General features: G+C 58.9%; 7 protein-coding genes across 7 annotated transcripts; 4 read left to right on the plus strand and 3 right to left on the minus strand.

The window, feature by feature from the left end:
- Positions 1-422: 422 nt before the first annotated feature.
- Positions 423-1,716, plus strand: IE81DRAFT_4 (D-alanyl-alanine synthetase A). Its single transcript, XM_025517304.1, has one exon. It carries the CDS (start codon positions 472-474, stop codon positions 1,561-1,563), a length of 1,092 nt encoding a protein of 363 aa, XP_025373368.1. The 5' UTR covers positions 423-471; the 3' UTR covers positions 1,564-1,716.
- On the minus strand, positions 1,420-4,325 carry IE81DRAFT_363214 (actin-like ATPase domain-containing protein). Its single transcript, XM_025516751.1, has 7 exons — positions 3,561-4,325; positions 3,295-3,469; positions 3,012-3,227; positions 2,504-2,949; positions 2,310-2,445; positions 2,158-2,220; positions 1,420-2,104 (listed from the first exon to the last, which is right to left on the minus strand). The coding sequence occupies exons 1-7, from the start codon at positions 4,213-4,215 to the stop codon at positions 1,870-1,872; spliced, it is 1,926 nt and encodes a 641-aa protein (XP_025373369.1). The 5' UTR covers positions 4,216-4,325; the 3' UTR covers positions 1,420-1,869.
- A 148-nt stretch (positions 4,326-4,473) lies between these two features.
- IE81DRAFT_47 (hypothetical protein) lies at positions 4,474-8,340 on the plus strand. The gene is made up of 3 exons (XM_025517363.1): positions 4,474-5,443; positions 5,533-6,744; positions 6,808-8,340. Exons 1-3 carry the CDS (start codon positions 4,535-4,537, stop codon positions 8,233-8,235), a joined length of 3,549 nt encoding a protein of 1,182 aa, XP_025373370.1. The 5' UTR covers positions 4,474-4,534; the 3' UTR covers positions 8,236-8,340.
- IE81DRAFT_319082 (hypothetical protein) lies at positions 8,244-10,391 on the minus strand. Its single transcript, XM_025512615.1, has 2 exons — positions 9,581-10,391; positions 8,244-9,472 (listed from the first exon to the last, which is right to left on the minus strand). Exons 1-2 carry the CDS (start codon positions 10,253-10,255, stop codon positions 8,744-8,746), a joined length of 1,404 nt encoding a protein of 467 aa, XP_025373371.1. The 5' UTR covers positions 10,256-10,391; the 3' UTR covers positions 8,244-8,743.
- A 1,106-nt stretch (positions 10,392-11,497) lies between these two features.
- On the plus strand, positions 11,498-12,250 carry IE81DRAFT_319085 (ribonuclease H-like protein). Its single transcript, XM_025512616.1, has 3 exons — positions 11,498-11,539; positions 11,672-11,753; positions 11,829-12,250. Exons 1-3 carry the CDS (start codon positions 11,513-11,515, stop codon positions 12,053-12,055), a joined length of 336 nt encoding a protein of 111 aa, XP_025373372.1. The 5' UTR covers positions 11,498-11,512; the 3' UTR covers positions 12,056-12,250.
- Positions 12,251-13,019: 769 nt separating this feature from the next.
- IE81DRAFT_105 (hypothetical protein) lies at positions 13,020-13,804 on the minus strand. Its single transcript, XM_025510035.1, has one exon. The coding sequence runs from the start codon at positions 13,720-13,722 to the stop codon at positions 13,120-13,122; it is 603 nt and encodes a 200-aa protein (XP_025373373.1). The 5' UTR covers positions 13,723-13,804; the 3' UTR covers positions 13,020-13,119.
- Positions 13,805-17,385: 3,581 nt separating this feature from the next.
- On the plus strand, positions 17,386-21,760 carry IE81DRAFT_129 (hypothetical protein). The gene is made up of 7 exons (XM_025510256.1): positions 17,386-18,403; positions 18,476-18,580; positions 18,645-18,710; positions 18,773-19,212; positions 19,302-19,599; positions 19,663-19,927; positions 20,001-21,760. The coding sequence occupies exons 1-7, from the start codon at positions 17,819-17,821 to the stop codon at positions 21,389-21,391; spliced, it is 3,150 nt and encodes a 1,049-aa protein (XP_025373374.1). The 5' UTR covers positions 17,386-17,818; the 3' UTR covers positions 21,392-21,760.
- The last annotated feature ends 354 nt before the right edge of the window (positions 21,761-22,114 follow it).

Genomic DNA, 22,114 nt, shown 5'->3' on the forward strand with positions numbered 1-22,114 from the left:
ATGCCTATAACACAAACTCCAAAAACCCTATTGGGGACCCCCTTGTAACCCTAACCCAGCCCTCAAAACTCTCTCATATACTGACTTTTTAACTCGTCTGTGCCTGTCTCAAACTCTTTCATTGACTGTCACTAACTGTCCTGCAGACACCTTGCTGCCACCAAGAGCTTAGGGTGGCACTAAATGTTAGGGTCGCCATGAAAGCCCACCCTGACCAAGAGACTTCGTCGCGCGGAAGCCTCATTCTAACGGAGGAATTTGGCCATCGGTGAATTTCGGAGTGTAGTCTTGTGAGGGTCCGCTCATGCGCCGAGGGCCCACGACGCGTGGTCCGTTTGTCACGTGTACGCCTCCTTGTAGACGCGCGTCAACATGCATGTGTACACTACATCGGAGTCCAAACCCTCTTACATCAATACATCGATCTCTCCGCGCCTGATACCGTTGCAACCAGTATGCGAACGAGCGGACATGAGCCAAAAGCCACGACGCATCCTGGTCCTTGCGGGCGGTCAGTCCGAAGAACACGAAGTGAGCCTGATGTCGGCACGCGCCGTCACGCGCGAAGCCGAAGCGGCAGGATTTGAATGTACCGTGCAAGTGGTCACACGCGAGGGCGGCATTTTGGGGCCAGCACAAAGTCGAGTTGCCCTCGCTGAGGGAAATGCCTCGAAAGGCGGAACCCATTGGGGAGCGCTGGCAACAGCGGCTCAAGCATGTGATGTCGTCTTTCCTCTGATCCATGGAACATTGGGAGAAGATGGAACGCTTCAAGGCTTTTTAACGCTGCTGGGACGTCCCTTTATCGGCTCTCAAACCCTTGCCAGCGCGGTCTGCATGGATAAATCGATGGCCAAAGAAGTGCTCAAAGCGCACAGTATTCCGCAGACTGACTATCTGACTATCACGTCGGAGCAATGGCAGACGACTTCCGATACGATGGCTACTCGTATCACCCAAAACCTGGCCAAACCCTGGTTTATCAAGCCAGCGAACTCGGGGTCAAGCGTTGGCATCAGCCGCGCAAGCGACTCAAAGCGCCTGGCTCAAGGGATTGAAGAAGCATTCACGTACGACCGACGTATTGTGGTCGAAGCAGGTGTGGAAAAAGCCCGAGAAATCGAAGTTGGGATTCTAGGCAACGGGCGGCCAGAAGCAAGCGAGGTCGGGGAGATCACCTACCAAGCCGAATTCTACGACTATCACGCCAAATACCACGACAATCGCTCCAAGATCCATATTCCAGCAGACGTGCCGACATCGATTGCTGAGCGTGTCAAAGAGATGGCCGTGCAAGCTTACGTACTTCTCGACTGTGCAGGATTTGCTCGGATTGATTTCTTCTACCAGCCCGAGCACCAAAACGTTCTGCTCAACGAAATCAATACGCTACCCGGATTCACACCTGTTTCCATGTTTCCGAGCCTTTGGCAGGCAAAAGGTGTCAGCTACAGCGCGCTTATTCAAAAGTTGGTTGATTTAGCGTTGGAGCGACACCGCGAACTTCGCCACGCCCGCGCTCGAGGACCGGCGTTGTTGCGAGTGTCGGGCGCCTACTGTTAGCACGAGATGATCGATGCGAGAGAGTTGTGGATAGGTGTCTACATATGTGTATGTATGCCTGGTCGACAGTCTTGACACATTGCGCATGCATCACCGCCATCGCTTTTGTGCGCGCCTGCTACCAAATATACTCGGGCGCGCGCTGCGCGGGCCTAACCCTAGGCAAAGCCGCACGCTGCTACGCCCGCACGCTGCTACGCCCTCGCACGAGCCCAGATTCAACATGCACTTCGGAGAACATGTCGAGCGACGCATAAATACATGGATGATCAAGTGGCGGGCACACGTCCTGACGATTCAGTGTTCTCACGAGGCATTCCAGTCGTGCCAACGATTCGCACAGAGCTGAGCAGAGCCCCCTGTAGACGCCGACGCTGGCGCTCGATTCGACTTTGCTGCTTCGTACTCGCCGCGGTGGACCAAGCGGCTCTTCATGAGGCTCCGAAGCTCCTTGCCGTGATGGCTGCTGGTCCCCCATTCATTTGCAATGACTGCACCGCCCCGAACGGCAGAGCATCTGAGAGGGGAAGCGCACGGCATCGCATCGCATCTCAGCCGGTACGACATCGATCGCTGAGATTATTGCAAACTCACGAGTCGCCTGCGCTCACTTGCAGAGGCACGTGATGTGGTGCCAATGCACGCAGTTCGTGCTCCCTGACAATTGTGCGAGTGAGAAAGCCATTGATATACATTAGTAGTCAGCTTCCCTTTATTACGGTAGCTGACCAACTTTCCCAACTCACAGTCTTCTTTGCATCCCGGTGATGTGCGCGCCGCCGCCAATGATGCAAACATTTGACCAAAGCATCGCCTGCATGTCCGCCGGGCACGCCTCGATCGTCAGCTGGATCAACTCGGGCAAGGGTGATTGATTGAGGCCTGTGGAGAGCAGGCGGTGAGCGTGCGCTGCGAGCGAGTGATGGGCACAAAGACGCACCAATCAAGCTAGGGTTGAAAATCAGCTCGGGAATTTGGAAACGCTCGCTGGAGAGCGTGAGCACTTGTTCTTCGTCGTCGCCGTCGCTGATACGCAAAGGCTGGGATATCTTGGCGCGCTTGCGTTCCGAGTCGCGAGGCGGCGCTATTCCGTCCGGATCAAAGTCAGTGTCCCCGTCTTCGTCCTCTTCCTCGCCGTCCTGATCGCCGCTATTGCATCCTGTGACTACGCTCTCGCGCGTAAAATCGGCAATGAGGCCGTCGTCGTCGCCGTCGTCGTCGTCGCCATTGTCGTGAGCGTCCAGCGCCCCTGCACATTCCACTCGTCGCCTTTTTGGGGGTCTCCGTGCGCGACCCGGCCCACTCCTGATGTGGCCAATCGAATCGTCGGAGCCATCGGGAAGTACGTACTCCTGAGCGAGCGGATTTGCACCCGGCTTGGCCGACCTGCAAGGCACATAAATGAGGCTAGCGCGTGGCTATTAACCCATTGCTCTTCGAACACTCACCTGCAAAGCTCCGTGCAAAAAGCAAAGCTCCACAGCGACGGAGGCAGGATGAGCCCAGGAGCGACGCGATGATCAGCACGTCCCACGCTGCTGGCGACAAAGGAGCACATCTCCTTGACTTTTTCGACGATGAGCGTTTCGTCCATGAGATCGTATTGCCGAAAGGATAGCGTCTCTTTGAGCAGATTCGTCAGCAGCCGGCCGCTCACATCGAGTCTGCAAGGCGAGGTGTCAGATCAGTCGTAGACGCGATGCGATGCGATGATCACCTGCTCCTGCTCACCTCTTGACAGCATGCCACGCTATATCCTCGCCAATCACGGGTACCACGTTGCAGCCAGAGTGTCCAATGTCCACGATGAGGACAGCTTCTGGTCGTGGTCGCGCATGCCTCGCACTCTCTGCGCGTCTTGCCTCGCTGCCCGTCGTGCGCGCATCGTGCGATGCCAGCAAGGCGGCTGCAGGGTGCATGCCCACAAGACCGAGTCAGCCCGAAAGCGAGTCAGAGATGGCGCGAAAGCCAGTCAGAAGCGAATGGCGCGCGCTCACCGGTAGTGATCCACAAGGAAGAGGCGCCATAGGCATCAAACAAGAGCGCCGTCAGCCCCTGCTGCTCTTCCGGGAAGCCAAAGTAGGGTTGGACGAGAATGACGCTGCGACCTTGAAGTGGCAAATCTCTTCCGCTGCCGCCGTCATCTGTAGCCTGACTGATGCGCGCTTTGGGCGAGGATGCGGATACTGAGCGGGCGGGTGCGTTGGGAGGGGTCATGACCGGCCCGCTGCTACCTGCACCCTTGCCTTCGGAAGAGATCCTACGGGCGCCCTTGTCCCTCCCACTGCCCTTGCCCTCGTCCCTCCCACTGCCCTTGCCCTCGTCCCTCCCACTCCCCTTGCCTACCGTCTCCTCCTTTGCTAGCGCTTCGCCCAGAGCCTGATCGAGCAGCACCTTGCAGGCTGCCCAGTCTGTAATGTGACCCCTGTACATGGGCGTGCGGATAGTGTCCATACCGGACAGATCGCCAGCTCGATCGATGGCGCTGCCCACGAGCGTCGACTTGCCCTTGCCACGCGCAATGCGATTTGGGCTCTGCGTCAGAGTACCGCCGAGATGGATGCGAATGGCAGAGGAGCCCAAGTCGATGACTACTGGGCTCCGCGTGGAAGCGGAAGTGCTCGCGCTGTGTGTGGACGTGTGTGCTGGCATCTTGAGCGCTGCGGTGGTGCGCGCGCACGTGTTTGATGAGCAGCAAGAAGCGTCAGGACGGAGAATGTGATGGTTGAATGCGGGGTGCGTGGAGGTCAGGATGGTGGATGGTGGATGTGTGAGCGGGGGATAGCTTGCACACATGCTGCATGCACGCATGGGGCGACGCTAGAAGTAACGGTCGCGCGAGTACTCGTGACTTCACGGCGGCGTTGTACGCACGCGCACGCACGCTCACGCTCACGCTCGCAGCCGCACCTTCCTCAATCGGCCCCTCTTGCCACGCAACCACGACGTTGCGCTGAGCAAGAGCAGGGAAATGCGCGCCATGTCCAGCAGCAACGACGACGGCGACGACGACAACGCATCACTGCGAGCCGCGCTGGCTTCCATCCAGCACGCATCCCAGCAACTCTCCTCCTCCGATGCCCAGCTCCGCCACGCCGGTGAGCAGGCACTCCTCGCCTTGAGGGACGCCGCTGCGAATGAGCACGAGCACGAGCACGAGCACGAGCACACACTGCGGTTGGCCTGCTACGCTCTGCAGCATCATCCCCTCGATGGCGACCCGTACGTGCTGTTCGAATGCCTCAACCTCATTCTCCTCGCCCTTCCCAGTCTGCACATTGGCGTCGACGTCGACGTCGACGTCGACGATGAGCGCACAGCAAACGGTCTCGATCGCACACTCGACTTGCTACTCCGCTCTGCCCTCCATCGATCCGAGACGGCGGCCACAGCATCGCCCTCCTCACCGCTTGCCACCTCGGCATGGCCAGCATACGTGCGGGGTAGGTGTTACCAGAGCATTGCTGCTGTCCTCAAGAAGAGCCTGGCGCTGCACATCAACGCTGCCTTGCGAGCAGCTCCGGGAGATGCGTCTCGTGCCCATCGGAGCGCTGCTCATGTCCTATCAGGTCCAAGCAATGCCCTCTACGCCTTGCTCGCCGCGCAGCCCACCGACGCGCAAGAGGCCGTTGCCATCAAGGCGCGATCGGCCACCGCGCTAGGCATCGCTGCAGCGCTGGTGGACGAGCTGGGTCTGACAGCGCGACTTGAAGCGGCAGAGGCTTCGAGACGCACCGCAGTGTCCGCTGCACCCTCTCGACGAGGTAGGCGAAGCAAGAAGCGCTCAGAGGATGATGCTAGTAAGCACTCGGCGGCGGAAGCGGGAACTGCGCTGGGTCTGACGGCAGAGCAGCACCTGTGGTGCAAGAGCGCTTTCCAGGTGCGTCACCCTCAGCCGGGCATCGACAATCGCGTGAATCTTTTTGCGGCTCAACACTTCACCTCACGCTATCCCTCTCCCACGGGCAGATGCACGTCCTGCCCCAGCTCGCAAACCTTGCTCTGCAATCATTGTACGCGACGCTGCCTTCTCAGCCGCTGCATTCTAGCACATTAGGGGACCCTGCTGCAACCCTCGTCGCCCGAATCGTGGAATGGAGATTCTTGCTGCGGGATACCATAAGCGAGTCGGTCTCGAGAGGCAGCCTGGCCGATGATGCAGCGCACGAAGACGGCGCATTCGAAGAAGAAAGTGCGACTCGAGCAGTACCTGCCTCCTTTCACCACATCCTCTTGACACCGGACATCGTGCACCTTCTAGCAGCAGCGTATCGTCAGGCTCTGGCCAAGCAAGACTCTAGCGAGCAGTCCATTCACCGTCTACGCTGTTGCATCATCGATGCGATCAGTCTTGCGCCCGTCGAAAGCGCAGATCAAGACGAGACTCGCGTCGCGCGGCACGTGGCGCTGCTGACGAATTTGCAGGCTCTAGCTCGCGAAGAATGCTCCTCGAACGCAGCGAGGAGCACCGCCAGCAGAGCAACTGCGACGCTCTTCATGACAACCGCTTTCGAGTCCCTTTTTGCGACATTGTCCGTCCAGTCGCTCGGCGAGGCTTGTGGAATCACCTCGGCAGACGCAGGGAGCTTGCCTGCGCTATTGGACACCCTCGCCACGCTCACGTCGACGGTCCTCCACCGCGCTTTCAGCGAACTCGTCGATGAGGATGAAGAGATCGTGTACGACCAGGCGATCGATGCTCTGCTACGAATGTGGAACACATCCGTCTCACTGAGCGCAGACGCAAATCATACCCTGCGCACCGCGTTTCGCGGCATCATCATCCAAAACGTCGTGCCCGCATATATTGACGGGCGGATGCACTCGGCTCGCGCTGCAATCCTGAGCCAGCGCGAGGACGAGCCGTCGGAACACGGTGAAGAGCGCGCATCTGACGCAGAGATGTACGAAGCGCAACTTATGAGCCTTGCTGCACTCGCTCGGCTCGACGTTGGGAGAGCGTGCCAACAACTGCTCCAGCACGCTCAGCCTGTTTGTCAACAGCTCGGCGGGATAGCGTCTGGCGAATTCGAGCCAACAGACGCAGCGAGCTGGGCCCAGATGGAGGCTGCGTGGGAAGCTTGCCACTGGCTCGCCTTGATCGCTGGCCACGTTCTGGCGGACGATCATCAAGGCGAGACGGCGAGCCTGCCCGAGGCCATTTCTGAAACCGAACTCGGGGTGAGTCGCGTAATCCCGATGCTTGCAAATGACGCGCACTCACCATTTCGGCTTCAACCCTAGAATGAGGATCTCTTCACTCTTCTCGTACAATTGGGAGTCAGCTTACCACATGATCTACTATCAGCAGCGCCCGAACGCCAATGCTCGGCGCAGCTAATCCAGACGTTATTGTGGTTCAATGCTCGCTGGACGAGCGCATACTTGCTCACCGAGCCACCTGGGATCCTACATCATTTCAGCGGCCAGCACGGCGCTTCCACCCTCGCCATCATGCTGCGCGACATGACAAAGGCCTTGGATCGCTTCCGCTCCGATGCAAGCGTCGTTTTGCAAGTGGCGAGCTTTCTGGCGGCCCTTGCCCGATCAGAAAGACTTGGCAAGGCTGCTTTGCAGACCACAGAACTCGATGAGCTTATTCTCGGCGTGCCCAGTCTCTTGCACAGCCTCCCTGAAGACACACAAGGCGAGCTGGTCCACGGCATTACGACTTGCATATTTGCGGCTGCTAGGTCCAACCCAACGAAAGCGGAAGAGCTCTTTGAACGTTTCACATTTGCTGTGAATTCGCGCTTTCAATCGACCCTGACGAGCAGCACTTTCGCATCGACGGCGCAGCGAGCCGACATCATCATCACCGTGCAGACACTGCTGGACGTGCTCACAGGCTTTAGCTCCAGCATCACGCCGACAAGCTCCACTCCGATCTTCAACTATGTTGCGCCTTACTTTGAACCTCTTGTGGGCCTCGTTGAAATTTACAAGGATCGACCAGAGGTTTGCACTGCCGTCATTGCCTTCTTTGCCACGCTCGCTGATCTCATCGACTTTGATCCGGTCTTTGGCGATCCCCAAGTATCGTCGACCTTGACCAACATCATCTTCACCTTGGTGCAGGCGATTTCGACTTTTCCGCGTGCTGTGCTTCCCAGCCTCGTGCATGGCGAAGATGACGCGTTAGAGGGCTTGGCTTTAGCGCTGGAAATGCTGACTTGTCTGGTCGAAAATGGCGAGGGGAACTCGCAACTCGCCTCGCATCTCGACCCCGCTTCTCCCATCGATGTTGCCCTTTTCGGTTTTGGGACGCTTGCTCATGCCGTCTTGTCTCATGCCAGCGCCCTCGAGATGCCGACTATCCGGCATCGCCTGCTCGACCTGTCGAATTCGCTTCTCCAACGAGCCAGCGGGCGAATAGCCAGCCTGACCATGCTCGCTTCGCACGTCGACACTGCAAGTGTCAGCAACACCGCATCTTTTGCAGCTCGACTTGCTGCGTGCGTAGGCAAGACGATTGAGCTTGCTGTCGTGGATGACGACGCAGACGTTGCGCTGTCCACCCTTGAGGGGGCTTCCATCCTTGCGCGCGCCACCGTCGACGTGTCTGCGCCGGCTCGAGGTGCGTGTAATGTGACGGAGCTGCTAAACAAACCCACTGCTAACGCTTGCCGCACTCGTGACCTACAGACGCGAGCCAACTGCAGCTACTGGTAGAGCTTCTCGCGCACCTCCTCCAAATGCTTTCCACCTCGCTCCTCATCGAGAGCATGGATCGTGCCACCTTTGACGCGAATTTGCTGGCTTTCCAAAGTGTTGTCCGAGCTTGTGCCAATGAGCGTCTTGGAGGGCAAAATACGCTAGTTGCGTGCGTGCTACGGGTCCAACACCAAGCCCCTTTGTACTCCCGACGAAACACCGCCCGGCATGTGGATGAGCATGCGCGTCGCACAACGTTCTCAGACGCCATCGCCAAGCTCGTGCAGCTGTCCCTCACAAGCACGCCGGCGCCGACAGTCAGCCAGCCACCACTCTCTGCGTTCCAAGCCAGAGCAGCCTTGGCGAAACAGGCAAAAGCGAGAGATGCAGCCTTTGTGAAAGCGGCGAGGGGTGCAGCCACACGAGCTCGCGCAGCACTGGCAATTCGATAGACCTTTACACGTGTAGATTAGCAAATCATGCGTCATTAACTCGTCTACGTCACATTCGTCGATTTCGTAGAGGGTCACTTTTGAAAGCTGTTGTCAGCCGTGGCAGCGCTGTTGTCATCCGACTCGCTCTGTTTGGTACCTTCGCCTCCAGCTTCGGACCCTACTGGCGTCGCTCCTTTTGGACCACCGGCAGAAGTCTCCTCGATGATGCTGAGAGAGTGCTTGAGGCGCGTGGCGATGCTGGTAGAGTGCGCGTGTTGCGCTTGAGCATAAGCGCGGGGAGACACGGCTCCACCGAAAATGTCGACGTCTGCATTGTCGTCCAGTTCCGTCTCGTCCTTGTCAAAGAGGTCGCCATCTTCGGCATCCGCAACCTGCGGGCCAGTAGCGCCGCCCCTGTTTGCCAGCTGATCGGCCACAAGACCGAGCCCGACTGGCTGTGCTATACCCGCGCTCACGCCTTCTGGACTGGCAGAGGACGTCTCCTCCTTCTTGGACCTGGCTGCGCTGATTCCCCTGGGCAAGCCTTTAGCTGGGGTGCTGGGGCTCAACAGGTTCGGCGACCTGAGACCGGCAGCAAGTGCTGCCCCGACCTCATTCTCGCTCTCGCTCTCTGTGCCCTGCACCATGCCTAGACTGCCTGGTGCCAAGACGCTGAAAATCTGATCCTCCGTCTTGGCTGGCCCATAGGCTGAAAAGGGATCCGGAACCGTGGAGAGCATATTCTCGAGTACAGGGTCAGACAGGCCTTTGGAAGAGATGCGCTCGTGGATCTCCAATTGCGATCTCAGCAAGTGTGCGATCTGACAATCAGATGGAACGCCAGTATTAGCCACGTGACACTTGGGCGATGCACCTCGCGGCACCCGCGGCACCCGCCGCACCCTCCTCCTCCGCACTTTGCCGCTCACCTTCTGGTGGATGAAGCCCCAAACCTCTTCTTCGCCTTCGAGGACTTCGTGGTAGTAGCTGCTCTTTACCTCGTCCAGCGCATCCACTTGCGATTGCAACTCTGCCAACGCCCTCCTGAAGCTGTTCAGGTCGCGCTCCTTGCGCCTTCCCGTGCGCATATTTCTAGCTTCCGTTTCGCCCAAAATCTTGCTCTTTGCGCGAATCTCTGCCTCGTGCGCCACTTGCCTGTCCGCAGTGCCAGCGCGATAGGCATCGTAGTGCTCCAGCAGTGGGATGCTGAAATCTCTCCACAGCACATCTGCCAGCAAGCTCTGAGAGTTGGCCAGCAAGTGGTGCAGACCCGCAGCTGCTTGCAAGCCGCTGCCCGCCTCGTGAGCTCCCTTTACGCGGCTGCACGTCTCCATGGCAGCTGCCATGCCAGCCGATGCGTGGCTCATGGCCAGCATGGCCGAAGTGTACGCTTTGCTGGCTTGAAGCAGCTCGTCGTAGGCCGACAAGGATGCCCTCATATCCGCGCGCGTCACCACTAAGCGAGGTCGCAGAGAAGAGTCTTGCCCAGCAAAGGCGGTGGATGCGTGCGTGGTGGCGGACAAGGTGGGCGAAGGCGGTCCTCCGGGCGCTGCTGCAATCCCAGGCATGAAGGCGCGCCTTCGCAGATCCGAAGGGCCAGCCATTTGGGATGAGGGTGTAGCAATTCCTGATCTGTGAGCCATCGCGTGCGTGTATGCGTGCGTGTATGCGTTCGAGTCGTCGTAATGGATGGGGGAACAGTGCCAAGGAGTGCTCGAGCTGGACGAGCAAGCGGGCGACCGTTGCGCGCCAATGAAGGATTCACCAAGCTTGCGCGCGACGGGGCGGGGCGCGCGTCTCGCCTGCGTCGTCCAAGGCGTCGGTCAACACATGCATGCGCGCGCGCGGTGTGCTTTCAGGGGCGGCGCGCACCTTCAGGGCTCGGTCACGTGCACGCGCGCGTGCGCGAGTGCATTCACGTCGGCCGCCAGACCCCAGCTGTTTTAAACTCCACACGAGCGGTAATTGGTACACCTCGTGCTCAACGGGTCCCTCACCTCGATCCTCTCGCCCGTCATCCGGATATGAATGTTAGGCAAGCCTAGTAGGAAGTAGTCTGACACGAATGAATCAAGGCTTCAACGTGACGCTGGGAGCGAGACTCGATGGAATTGGTAGCGAGGAGAGCGATCATTCGTTGCACCTCAAACCCACTACTGCCCTACTTGTGCGCTACCTCGGCTTCAAAGGCGGCGGCGGTGGTGGTGGTACACTGCGCGCTCACGACGGGGCACAATCGCGCAGATCACAGCCAGTTCGACGGAATCCAAAGCACAGCCATTGCGTTTCGGGGGCTGTGCACGAGCGCGGTGCGTCTTGAAGGCGATACTGAACCTTCGCAGGATCCCAACATGCCGCTCTACTACGCCGTCGCCCGCGGGAGAGAGCCGGGCATATACAATAGCTGGTCCGAATGCGAAGAGCAAGTCAAGGGGTATCCCAATGCCAGCTTCAAAAAGTTCAAGTCATCGCAGCAAGCTCAAGACTTTCTCCGACATGGAGATTATGCGACGGCTACGGGTGCGGGTGCGGGTGCGGGTGCGGGTGCGGCTGCTGCCTCTACTTCAGCTTCCGCTTCCACAACAACGCACAGCGGTGACCGCTCCTGCGAGAGCTCATCGGCCGCAAGTAAGACCGGCTCGGCAGACGTTCAATCCGTCTTGCGACGCGTCGATGCCATCTACGACGAGCAGCAGAGTTCCTCCTCCTCCTCCTCCAATGGCAGGCGCGTCATCAAGGTGTACACCGACGGCGCATCTCACGGCAATGGTAAAAAGGGCGCCACTGCCGGATGGGGCGTTTACTTTCCAGACCAAGACCTTCGATACTTGTCGGAAGCAGGAAGACTGCAAGGCCGCGTCATGACCAACAATCGAGCCGAGCTGATGGTGAGGCTGCAGCGTGGTGGCGGCAGCAGCAGCAGCAGCAGCAGCAGCAGCAGCAGCAGCAGCAGCAGCAGCGCTCTGTCCCTCACGCCTCGCTAACCGCCGCACCAGCCTTTTTGCTCCCCCATCAACAAGGCCATCATACGTGCTTGTCAATTGTGCCCTGATCCAAAAGCTCAATTGACCATCTACACGGACAGCCAGTACTGCATCAAGGGTGAGACACGCGTTCGCAATTACTGGTGACCAAAACCTTGAACGACGAGGCGGTGCTTGCGTTTCCCCCCCACAGTCATCACACAGTGGCAGCGAAAATGGCGAAAAGATGGGTGGATGACGTCGGGCTTGGTGTACAGACATGGTGTTTTGCAGCCAGACAGCGCAGATCCCAAGCCGGTGGTGAACAAGGACCTGATCAGGAGATTGGAAAAGGAATTAAGGAGTCGAGAGATTCGACCAGAATTGATTTACATCAAGGGACACGCCGGACATTTCGGAAATGAGGCGGCCGACAAGTGAGAGTTGGCGAGCAAATCCGAGAGAGGCTGCGATCCTTGTTGAAGCCGCGCACGCTCATCTGATATCTGCTGCCGCCCATCAGACTTGCGGGGGAAGGTGCTCGCAAGCCGGCCATACCAGAAGAAGAGTGGGAGAGCATAGAGCCTTCTTCCTCTGACGACGAGCGAGTCGATCGCCATCGAGCCACGAAGAAGACGTTGGCAGCCTACGCAGCTGCGAATGCCCGTGCACCCGCACTCACAAAGGGCGACGACGCTGATCGTGCGTCTCATCGTGCCACCGACGCCGAATTGGACGCCTTTGCCGCCATCAACGCTGCTGCTGCTTCGAGAGAAGAGAAGTCGGTCGCTGCTGACAATTCTGAAGAGGTGGCCGCCGCGCTGGGTTTCGAGGTGAGTCGGCAGAGGCTGATGCTGACGAAGGCCTTGATGTCTCCACTCACGCACGCACGCGCCTCTATCCTCAGCTCGATGCTGACGACCTTCTCAGTGAGGCAGAGTTGGGAAAGCTCGAGCGTGGCGATGTGAGCGACCAAGATTCGGCGCACTCTTGCACTGAAGGAGAGAGTGAGCCCTCGCGGCAGTATCGACGCGGCGCCTCTCACCCTTACCCCAAGAGGGAATCATCGGAAGGGTCTGAAAACGCAAAGCGTTTGCGAACGTGAAGAGTTGCGCATCTTGGCGTGGCTGGTTCGACATGCGTATGACAGACTTTGGCACGCTTGCTCTGTATTGCGCCTCGAATACAAGTCACGTAGCATCGAGAAGTTGTCTTCACTCGTGACTGTTGTCGCGGCTGACTGATTACATTGGTGATTGTGAATGATCTACATGCTTCGGGAGCGAAGATGAGCACCTGCGGTCCATCGCTGGGCTCGCAGCCATCACGACGACGGTGAGACGTCCGCCTGGAGCGCGGCGCGCGCGCGCGCGAGGGAGGGAAACGCGAATCGTAAAGGCCCGTCTGCTCTTTTCAATCTCGAATCACGATTTCATTGTGTAGCCGAAAATGGCTTGCTCCACTTGTCCCAATCTACAGCAGAGCGTCGTGCGCCGCTGCTAGGGTCACACCACCGTGCTGCTTGCTGCTGCTGCTGCTCGGCGGGCGCCGTCTGCTGCACAAGCAGGCTGGTCCAGCATGCACGCACGCACGCACGCACGCACGCACGCACGCATGCACGCACGAGGTGGTTGGTGCGCTGTGCTGCGCTGCGCTCGCTCGCTCCGAGACCCTTCAGCAAATTGATGGGCTCTTTGAAGTGCTATGACATATATGCTGTCAGGCTGCGTAGCGATCAAGCAGAACCGTAGATTTCGCAAGCTTCTCGATGGGTGCCTGCCGCCGGGCCGGCCAAAGTCACGGGTAAGTCCCGTCAGACGGGCCGAAGTCATGGCTGCGCTCAAGGCTGATGGCTTGATTGACCTGCAAAGAATGGCCGGCCCTGGACCGCGACTTTTGACACGACGGGCCGGGGTTTCCCAATTAGAATCGCAATCGCAATTGCAAATCGAATCCCAAATTATTGATGTCTGACTTTGAAAAAAAGACGCGAGTGAGCGGACCGGGGGGAAGCCCCGTGCCTTTTCGCAAGGGCTGGCGCGCACCACAGATTGACCAGTCACATTCGTCGTGCTTCCTTGCACGAACCCGAGCCGAGCCGGCGGCATAAGATATGTCAAGTGACACACAGAGAGAGAGAGAGAGAGAGAGAGAGAAAGAGAAAGAAAGAAAGAGAGGAGGAACCGAGACCGTCAATCGGTGCCAATCTTGTTCGCAACGTGAGCCACGTTTCATCGTCATTCACGATTTGTGTTCGCGCAACCGCTGCGGGAGCCGATGCGAAGAACATCAAGAGACCGACGAGAGCGTCGTTTGGTACGGAACTTACCGCTCGGCTCGAATCCGACATCTTGGATTCACAACAGTCTGAGTCGTGAGCGGTGAGTCGCGAGTCGCGAGTCGCGCGTTCAAATTGATTCTGCGCACCTTTTGACCTTGCGCTAAGATCGCTCCGCTCGCAACGAACATTTGACTGCAAGCGAAGAAGCGGACGGTTGCACCCGTCTATAGGGACCGAAGGAGGCCCCAGCAGCGCCATCGCAAGGGGAAAAGAAAGCGCGCGGGCGGGCCTACGCTGCGTGTTGTGCAGCTGGCCTCAGCGGCCGCGCACGCGAAATAATCACGCTGCCGCCATCACTCGGGCCTCGCTTTGAGCTGCGCAGGCAGGCAGGCAGGCAGGCAGGCAGACGGGCTATACAGTATATATACACGGTATGCTGTACAGGATATAGGGGCCAATCGCGGATGCTGGGGCCGCTCCGCTCCGCTACGCGCGGCCTCTTGCCTTTTAGCGTGACTTTTTACTTTTGGCAGCGAGACGCCGCGATATGTGCAGTTACGGTGGGCGGTGCGAATGAGCGAATCTCTCCTTTCATGCGGTGCTTGCAGTGGCTCCACGCACGCACGCATGCATGCATGCAGCTAGGCTGCAGGGTTACATGCACCTGAACTCACGCTTGCTTGCTGCTGCTGCTGCCCGCCGAGCTGCAAGTCAGAGCAACACGAAAACACACACACTGGCGCGGTGCCTGCACTGTACGTGCTGTTTGGAGAAGAAGAAGAAGAAAAAAGTGGAGAAGGAGAGCGTGATGCAGAAGGTGAATGACTCACACTGTGACTTGCTGCATGTCTGCGCCGCGACTTGCATATATGCCCTCGAGATCTCGAGCTGCTCGACGAGCACCTTGCCATGGAGCTTTCTTTGACCCTTGTCCAAGCAGAAGCAGCAGCAGCAGCAGCAGCAGCAGCATATATATATATAGATAGGCATCAGCAACCCGAGGCGGCATGCAGCAGAATCAGAGTATCCGCGCCGTGAGTGCGCAGTGGGCGCGCCAACAACACACGGACGCGTTCGCGGTTTGAACGTGGCGCGCATGGTGCGAATATTGAAATGCTTTCAACTCGTGACTTGAGCTTGATGATTCAGTTCAGATCTGAGAACGTCGCGCGCGCGAGATCTTCGCGGGAGGGGAAGCGAATCACGAATGCGCGGCATGTTCACAGGCAAAGGCTAAAAGCGGCATCAGACGTGTACGCGCGCGCGCACGCGCGCGCCACCAGCCTTTGGTTCGGTCGCTGCAGAGATGGATGCCTGCGCTTGCTGGTACGTCCGCTCCGATCGCGCTCGCGCGCTACGGCGGCTCGTGCTGGCTCGCGTGCTGTCTGTACAGGTATACAGCCATGCATATAGCTGCACCGAATGCATGGTCTGTCTGCAGCGTGCGCATGGATGGAAAGCCCCTCGCTCACGCCTTGTCTCCATCGGCTGCTGCGTGCGTGCGTGCGTGCGTGCGTGCGTTTTAGCAGCCTACTACTGCTGCTGCTTGCCAGGAGTCGTGAGTCTCTGAGGTCTCACATCAGCGTAGTGAGTCCCTGCGGGCTGATTTCGATGAAGCGATCGAAAGCCGCACTTGCGGCTATGGGTCCATCGTGACGCGAAATCTTTCCGCCTCCCATACACCCTCCAAGCATTCAGACTTCGACTTTTGCCGTCGCTGAAACTCGCTCTTCCTCCTCCTCACCACTTTCTCTTCTCCTCGGTGGGGCAGCGCTCTACGCGTCAATCAGCAAGTTCCGGCACCGGGGCGAGATCCGGATCAGCAGCACCCATCAAAGAGCGAAGCCTAGGTGTATAGGCTCGAGACCCATAACCAAACGTCGGAGGTCCGGCGCAAACGGGCGGGTCCGCCAAATCTCGAAAGGCGAAAGGCGAGGATCGAGCAAACGGATCGCACAGAGAGCTTGCTCGTCGTAGCAGTCGAATTTGCGATCGCCCGGCCTGGTGAGTTGGGCTGCAAAGGCGCGGCCCGAGACGAGATGAGAGCCAGAGACGAGATGGATGAGGTGGATCGATCGTGAATGGCAGTCCCGGTTACGCGTGCGAGGAGGATCAGCTCATCGCGGATGGTTAGGTTGGTCGATCTACATAGGGTCGCAGAAAGCGACTGAATGCTTCGTCGCCGACGGAGGCGCTCAGCGCATACATGGACACGTTGGCGGGTCGCGGCAATCGTGAATGGCGAGCTAGGCTGCTGGCGTGCGTGCGTGCGTGCGTGCGTGCGTGCGTGGCAGAGGGGAGTGGGACTGCGTTTGTTTCAGCTGCAGGAACATTCATCTCGTTCATGGCATGCGCGCAAGATGGGTCCAGATGGTGACTGCGCAAAGCGGACACTGTTGCAAATTAATTGGGATTGCGATTGCTTGTCCGCACGGTGCGCGCGCGCGCGTCGGCCGCGAATCCATCGATGGCATGCAATTATGATCACGGTGGAATGCAAGACAACCCCTTCAAGCAGAGCAAGGCGCGGGCGGGCGGATTCATCATCTTCAATACGGCCACGGAAGGCCGATGTCAGCTACAAGGAGTCACAGTGATGGGACATGCGGTGCTTTGCGCCGTCTTGTGCCCATCATACTCGTGAAACCAACTCGTGACTGCATCGCTGTTGATGAAATGGTGGGAAACGCGCCCGCCTCTTGATTGCCTTGGTGCCCCTTGGGAGCGCATGCATGATGGGCATGGCGGATTTTGTCCCTCATTTGCACAAATTCGTCCCTGGTTGTGATAGGCGCATGCACACGAGCGTGTGACGGGAGCGCGGCCGTCCATGTTCCATGGGGCTTCATGTTCGCTCGTGGATTATTGCTCACCATGCAGCGAGCGGCTGCCATCGGTGCGCGGTGCGGTGTGGCGTGATGCGGTGCGGTGCGGTGCGGTGCGGTGCGGTGCGAGGTATCGAGGTGGATACGCGCTTGCGTTTAATTTTGCGTACGAGATGCCAAGATCGATAGGCGAGCTAGACTCGCCCGCGTCGTCTGGATCAGGGCTCGTCTTCAATCAGAAACCGCCTCATCCTACCTGCTCTCCAACTTCACGCACGCACGCCCGCACGCACGCATGCATGCAATCGTTCGTGCGCGCTCATTGCATGATATCCTGCTCGCTCATCATCACACTCACCCGCCGCATCCCCCTCAAAAATGTCGCACAGGCCTCCTGACTCGAGCTACATCGGCTTCCACTCCAGCCTGTCCGCAGGCGGTCCTTCTCGAACCTTTCACAACGCGCCTCGACCTTCCTTCTCATCACCGCCTCCTGCCTCTGGGTTCCAGCCAGGTCAGATCATTGCATCACCGGCGCTCACCAGACCCTTGGCGCAGTTTGCATCTTTTCAGCACGCCCAGCACCCCAACCCTGTGACATACGCACCCCCTCTACAAGCGCCGCGCCTATCTTCACCACCGACAGCGCGAGGGCCTGGCTTTGTGCCCGCACCACCAGCCTTTGCGCCAGCGCCAGTGCCACGACCACTGCACCACATCAGACACGACGTATTTCGTCCTGCGCCCAGCTCAACCACATTCTATCATCGACCGCAGCCACCTGGATTCTTGCACTTTCCGCCGCCGCCCGTGTCGGACTTTGCCCGCTTCGAGCCATCGCTGGCCCCCAGACCCACTTGGAGGCCACCCGGACCTGTATTGAATCGAAGCTTTGGCGCCGACTCTGAATCGTCCGGTCCGCAGGATCCCTACGCGATCCCAGCAGAGATTGCAAAGGAGCGACGAAGGTCGGCTGCGATCTCGGTCAACTCGCGACACTCTGCGCAGGCTCCCAGCTTTAGCTTCCAGGCTACTTCGCCCTCTTTGGTTGCGCCGCACCAAGCAGAGTCGTTTCGAAAGCCTCGACCATTGCTAGACATGTCTTTCGCAGGCGGCGTAGCCTTCGCATCCGCGCCCAACCACTTTGCAGCAGCAGCGCCGGGCAGCTCGAGCTCAAGTAATTGTGCCAGCACATCGCAAATTGCTTGGCGAGGGCAAGAGGCGCATACACTCGCAGCATTTCGAACACGGAGGAGGAGCTCGCTCGGTAGGCAGTCTGTTGGAGCAGTCTCGGAGCACACGCAAGGGCCACTGCACGCCTCGGTCGCCTCTGCACTCTTGGGTGAACCTCGGCAAGTCTTCGCAAACCAAGCCGCTGGACTCGTATTGACGCAGATGAGCTCAGGGATGGATGAACGTGCTTCTTACAGCGGGTTGAACGGCTCGCCAGGAGGCTTCGGGGACGGCGGCGACGAACGAGGAGGTGGTGCGCGGGATCGCGGGTCGGGTGGAGATGCCAGTGGATCGCAAAGTCGGCGCGAAGGTAGCGGCGGTGGAGATGAAGGAGGCGAGGACGGCGATGCGGTTGCACAGGAAAAGGAAAAGGCAAGAAAGGCGAATCCGCTCGTTGATCTCATCGAGACGGAGACCGCGTACGTAAGCGAGCTGAGCAAGATCATCAGGGTGAGTGAGCGCGTGTACGATGCGCGGGCGAGAGCAGGCAGTTGCTAAGCTGGTGTCTCGTGTCCCTTCCAGCGCGTTGCCGCAGCATGGAGTCGCTCCAACTTTCCTCCTCCCGAACTGGATACCATGTTTCGCAATGTCGAGTCCATCTACCGCATCAATCGCGGCTTCCTAAAGGTGAGCGTGGCGTGCATGCGCTTCCTTGCTGCTTTCAAGCTGAGCGTGCCTCTCTATATCCCAGTCTCTTCGCGAAATCGGACCCAACCCTTCATCTCCCAGAGCGCTCGGCGACCTGCTCATGCGATGGGTGAGTCCGAGGCCATCGTCCAGCGCGTCGATTCCCGCTGACACTAGCTGTCTGCACAACAGATCGACGACCTAGAAGCGCCTTACATGCGATACTGCGACAACTATTTCACAGACTTTGACACCTGGAACTCCGTTCAATCCAATCCAAAGCTCCCACAGCTGCTCAAGGAAGTCTCAGAGTCCACCCTGCCAGATGGCTCGCCCGTAGTCTTTTCAGATCGAAAGCGCAAGCCAGGGGATGTGTGGACGCTTGATGACTTGTTCGCATTGCCGCAGCTTCGTCTCAAGTACTACAAGAAGCTCTACTCTCGCCTACTTAAGAGCACGCAAGCGGGCCGCAGCGATCATCGCCTTCTTGTCAGCGCCAACGACAAGCTGGATGAGCTCTTGGAGCGATCCAAGAAGCGCATCGCGATGAGCGTGCTCGATGAGGGCCCCATGCCTCGCAGTCGCGAGAGCCTCGAGAGCTCGACGGGCAACACGACAAATGGAACGCACGAGTGAGTCTTCTCTCTGTCGAGTGGGTGGTGGCCCAAAGTAGCGCTGCAGCTCATAGTCGCCTCGCCTCGCCTCGCCCTTGTTTCAGCAGCACGTTTCCCACGCCTAATCGCGTGTCATCGGCCACGTCTGCTTCTGGTGATCGCGAAGAGAAGCCGCCCGTGCCGAAGAGCCCTCTGGCCAGCCCTGCTTTCGCTCCGACTCGCCCCGCGCCGGCAGCCGAGCAAGTCCCCCCCTCCATCTCATCTGCTCCGAGATCGCCACCCGTCGCGCGACCAGAAGCGCCAAAGCCAAATGTCGTGCGCGATAGCGATGGGGCATCTGCGGACATTCTCGAGACGCGTCTGGATACTGCACGGACGCTGGACATTTTCACCATGAGGCCCAAAGTGAGTGCCGCACCGTTCGCAGCTCATGCGCTCGTGCTCACGCGATGCTTGGCCCCCTCCCAGAAATGCCAACTCCGCATGAATACGCCAGGTCTTCCCTTTACGCGATCTTTGCGCAAGGGCGGAGACGTCATGATGCGCTTCACGCCCAACTCCACTGGCAGAGAAGTGGTTGTCCACCGAGCTTACATCTTCCTGCTTACGGATTTGTTTTTAATTTGCGAGCGTATGACACCGAGCGAAAGAGCGGGCAATCCGGCGACGGATATGTGGCTGCTGTACCCTCCTCTGGCCGGCAAGCACCTGCGCGTGTCACCTGATCAGTCTGGTGAGTGGCCACCACGACTTTTGCTGGCGGGGCGAAAATCTGCTAAATTCGCTGCACCTTTCTGCTCATGCAGGTCAAGGATTCTCGATTCTGATCCTCAAGAAAGAGACGCTGCACATCAGAGTCGATTCTAGACAAGACCGCGACGACTGGTTGGCGCAGTTCGACGAGTGCTTCAACTTCACCGCTGGCATGGGTCTGAAGGTGCAGACCGGAAGTGCTCTTCAGCCCGGAGGCGCTTCAGGCAACGGTCCCCCCGTACTCTCTCCTTCCATCTCGGTCACGCCTTCGTCGATGAACAACCTGTCGGCGGTGGAAAGCGCTCTGAACGACGCATTTTCCCCCCACACTTCTCTCGCCTCGAGCCTCGGTCGCGAAGGCTCCTTTAGCTCGGTCCAATCGTTTCCAAAGTCGACGCAGCCTCCCGCAAATGGCGTTGGCTCTCCAGATCTTCGCATTCCACCGACATCGAGTCCCATGTCTGGTGCTACACGAACCCCTTCGCCGAACAGCGCAGGCTTTGGTCCGCGTCCTGGAGGACCGAGCGGTCCGGGCAGACCGCCGGTGGTGAACGGCAGGCCGCAATATAATGGGGCGAATGGAAGCCCGCCAGTCAGGCCCCAGCAGGGTGGACAGCCCTTCTCACCGGGCGCTTTGAGTCCAGTCACATCTCCACCGTTTGGCGCGCAAGCTGGAGGTAATCAGAGAGCAGGTCGTCCGCCCCCGCTCATGGCCAATGGGCAAAATGGTCGCCCTCTTGGTCCCGGTCCCGGTCGTGGTGGTCCTGGCCCTGGCCCTGGGCCTGGCCCGAATGCCGGCTTCAATGGACCGCGGCGACCTGGGTACGGGCCAGGCGGTCCGGGACCGCGAGGTGGGCCGGGCTTTCCCCCAACCGGTCGACCCCAAGATCGCGACAATATGCGCAGGCCGTCAGCTCCCAACCTTCGCAGTCCTCGCGGAGACAGCAACGGCTTCGACGATCTGCCTCCTCCGCCGGGTCGAACGCGTTCGACTTCGAGCGCAGAAGGGCCCGCCAAGCTTCCCAGCGCATTTTTGCAGGATCCCAGTGTGAGGAGACACGAATCTTTCAGTCCTCCTGGAAGCCCGACCCTAAAGAGGAGAGGGCCCTCTACGAGCACGGTCAGCGCCCAGATGCGCTGCAGACTCTACCTCAAGCAGAATCACGCACAGTGGAAGTCGCTGGGAGATGCAAGGCTGAAAGTGTTTCACATTCAGCCGGACGAGACGCGCCAATTGGTGGTGGAAAACTCGAAAAAGGTGCTGGTCAGCTCGCTGATCATGCCCGACTCGGTCGAACGCGTCGGCAAAGTCGGCGTCGCTGTAGAGGTCAGCGACGCGTCTGCGGGTGACGGCGAGTTGTCTCGCACTGGTATCATCTACATGCTGCAACTTCGAAGCGAAGACAGCTGCGCAGGCTTGTATGGAGAGCTGAAGGGGATGTAGGCCGGCATGCCGGGCCTTTTTGCTTGTGCCTCACACACACACACACACTCTCTCTCTCTCGCTCTCTCTTGCGTCATCGGACTCATCTTGCTGTGCGCGTCACTCGGGACCAAGCCTACTAAACAAGTCACTCTCATGGGGGCACTCATTTGCCAGCTCGACCTTCTTCACTCTTGTCGCTCACTCGTTTCTTCGCTTCTTCTTACCGGATTTGTCCATGGTGATCGTGAACCTCTCTCCCAAATCCCTAGACGTATCACGCACATTCAAGATTCCCCCTCCCCCACCTCTTCACTTTTCCCCCTCCAAAAATCTTTTCCGCAAATGATGACCCACATGGCCGATTCTTGCTCGAGAATTGTGGATTCATGTGGGTGCGAGCGCGAATGTGGGTGTTTGTGTAGCCCACCCAGCCTGTGGCCTAGCGCCCCATGAGGCTGTTCAAGACCAGACCAGAGCAGAGCGCAATCGCGAAATTTGGGCCGCACGGCAGGGCGGTGAAGAAGCTGTTGATGGAGATGGAGATGATTGAGGTGTGAGCCTCGTGGTGTTTGACAATTTTCGCGATCGATTTGGCGCGATGGATGGGGGGAAGTCAGAGTGGTGGGCGGCGGATGGGCAGGAGGATCTGATCTGCGCCCCGCCCCTCCCCCCCTTGCGCGCACATGGGGTGTGATCAGTTTCGCTCGACGAAAGCGAGATAGTTCGGCGGCGGCGGCTTCG

The sequence above is a fragment of the Ceraceosorus guamensis genome (genome assembly GCF_003144195.1).
Source record: "Ceraceosorus guamensis strain MCA 4658 unplaced genomic scaffold IE81scaffold_1, whole genome shotgun sequence".
Lineage (NCBI taxonomy): Eukaryota > Fungi > Basidiomycota > Exobasidiomycetes > Ceraceosorales > Ceraceosoraceae > Ceraceosorus > Ceraceosorus guamensis.

Bases quoted from the DNA above. Each gene is read 5' to 3' on its own strand.
- IE81DRAFT_129 (XM_025510256.1), top strand. From the start codon at position 17,819: ATGTCTTTCGCAGGCGGCGTAGCCTTCGCATCCGCGCCCAACCACTTT. The intron at 18,404-18,475 runs GTGAGTGAGCGC...TGTCCCTTCCAG, and splicing joins AGCTGAGCAAGATCATCAGG to CGCGTTGCCGCAGCATGGAG. The intron at 18,581-18,644 runs GTGAGCGTGGCG...TCTATATCCCAG, and splicing joins TCAATCGCGGCTTCCTAAAG to TCTCTTCGCGAAATCGGACC.
- IE81DRAFT_105 (XM_025510035.1), bottom strand. From the start codon at position 13,722: ATGCCGCCGGCTCGGCTCGGGTTCGTGCAAGGAAGCACGACGAATGTG.
- IE81DRAFT_4 (XM_025517304.1), top strand. From the start codon at position 472: ATGAGCCAAAAGCCACGACGCATCCTGGTCCTTGCGGGCGGTCAGTCC.
- IE81DRAFT_319082 (XM_025512615.1), bottom strand. From the start codon at position 10,255: ATGGCTGGCCCTTCGGATCTGCGAAGGCGCGCCTTCATGCCTGGGATT. The intron at 9,473-9,580 runs GTGAGCGGCAAA...TCTGATTGTCAG, and splicing joins GGGGCTTCATCCACCAGAAG to ATCGCACACTTGCTGAGATC.
- IE81DRAFT_47 (XM_025517363.1), top strand. From the start codon at position 4,535: ATGCGCGCCATGTCCAGCAGCAACGACGACGGCGACGACGACAACGCA. The intron at 5,444-5,532 runs GTGCGTCACCCT...TCCCACGGGCAG, and splicing joins GGTGCAAGAGCGCTTTCCAG to ATGCACGTCCTGCCCCAGCT. The intron at 6,745-6,807 runs GTGAGTCGCGTA...CTTCAACCCTAG, and splicing joins TTTCTGAAACCGAACTCGGG to AATGAGGATCTCTTCACTCT.
- IE81DRAFT_363214 (XM_025516751.1), bottom strand. From the start codon at position 4,215: ATGCCAGCACACACGTCCACACACAGCGCGAGCACTTCCGCTTCCACG. The intron at 3,470-3,560 runs GTGAGCGCGCGC...TGCACCCTGCAG, and splicing joins TTCCTTGTGGATCACTACCG to CCGCCTTGCTGGCATCGCAC. The intron at 2,105-2,157 runs GTGAGTTTGCAA...GAGATGCGATGC, and splicing joins CAAGTGAGCGCAGGCGACTC to GATGCCGTGCGCTTCCCCTC.
- IE81DRAFT_319085 (XM_025512616.1), top strand. From the start codon at position 11,513: ATGACCAACAATCGAGCCGAGCTGATG. The intron at 11,540-11,671 runs GTGAGGCTGCAG...CCCATCAACAAG, and splicing joins ACAATCGAGCCGAGCTGATG to GCCATCATACGTGCTTGTCA. The intron at 11,754-11,828 runs GTGAGACACGCG...TCCCCCCCACAG, and splicing joins CAGCCAGTACTGCATCAAGG to TCATCACACAGTGGCAGCGA.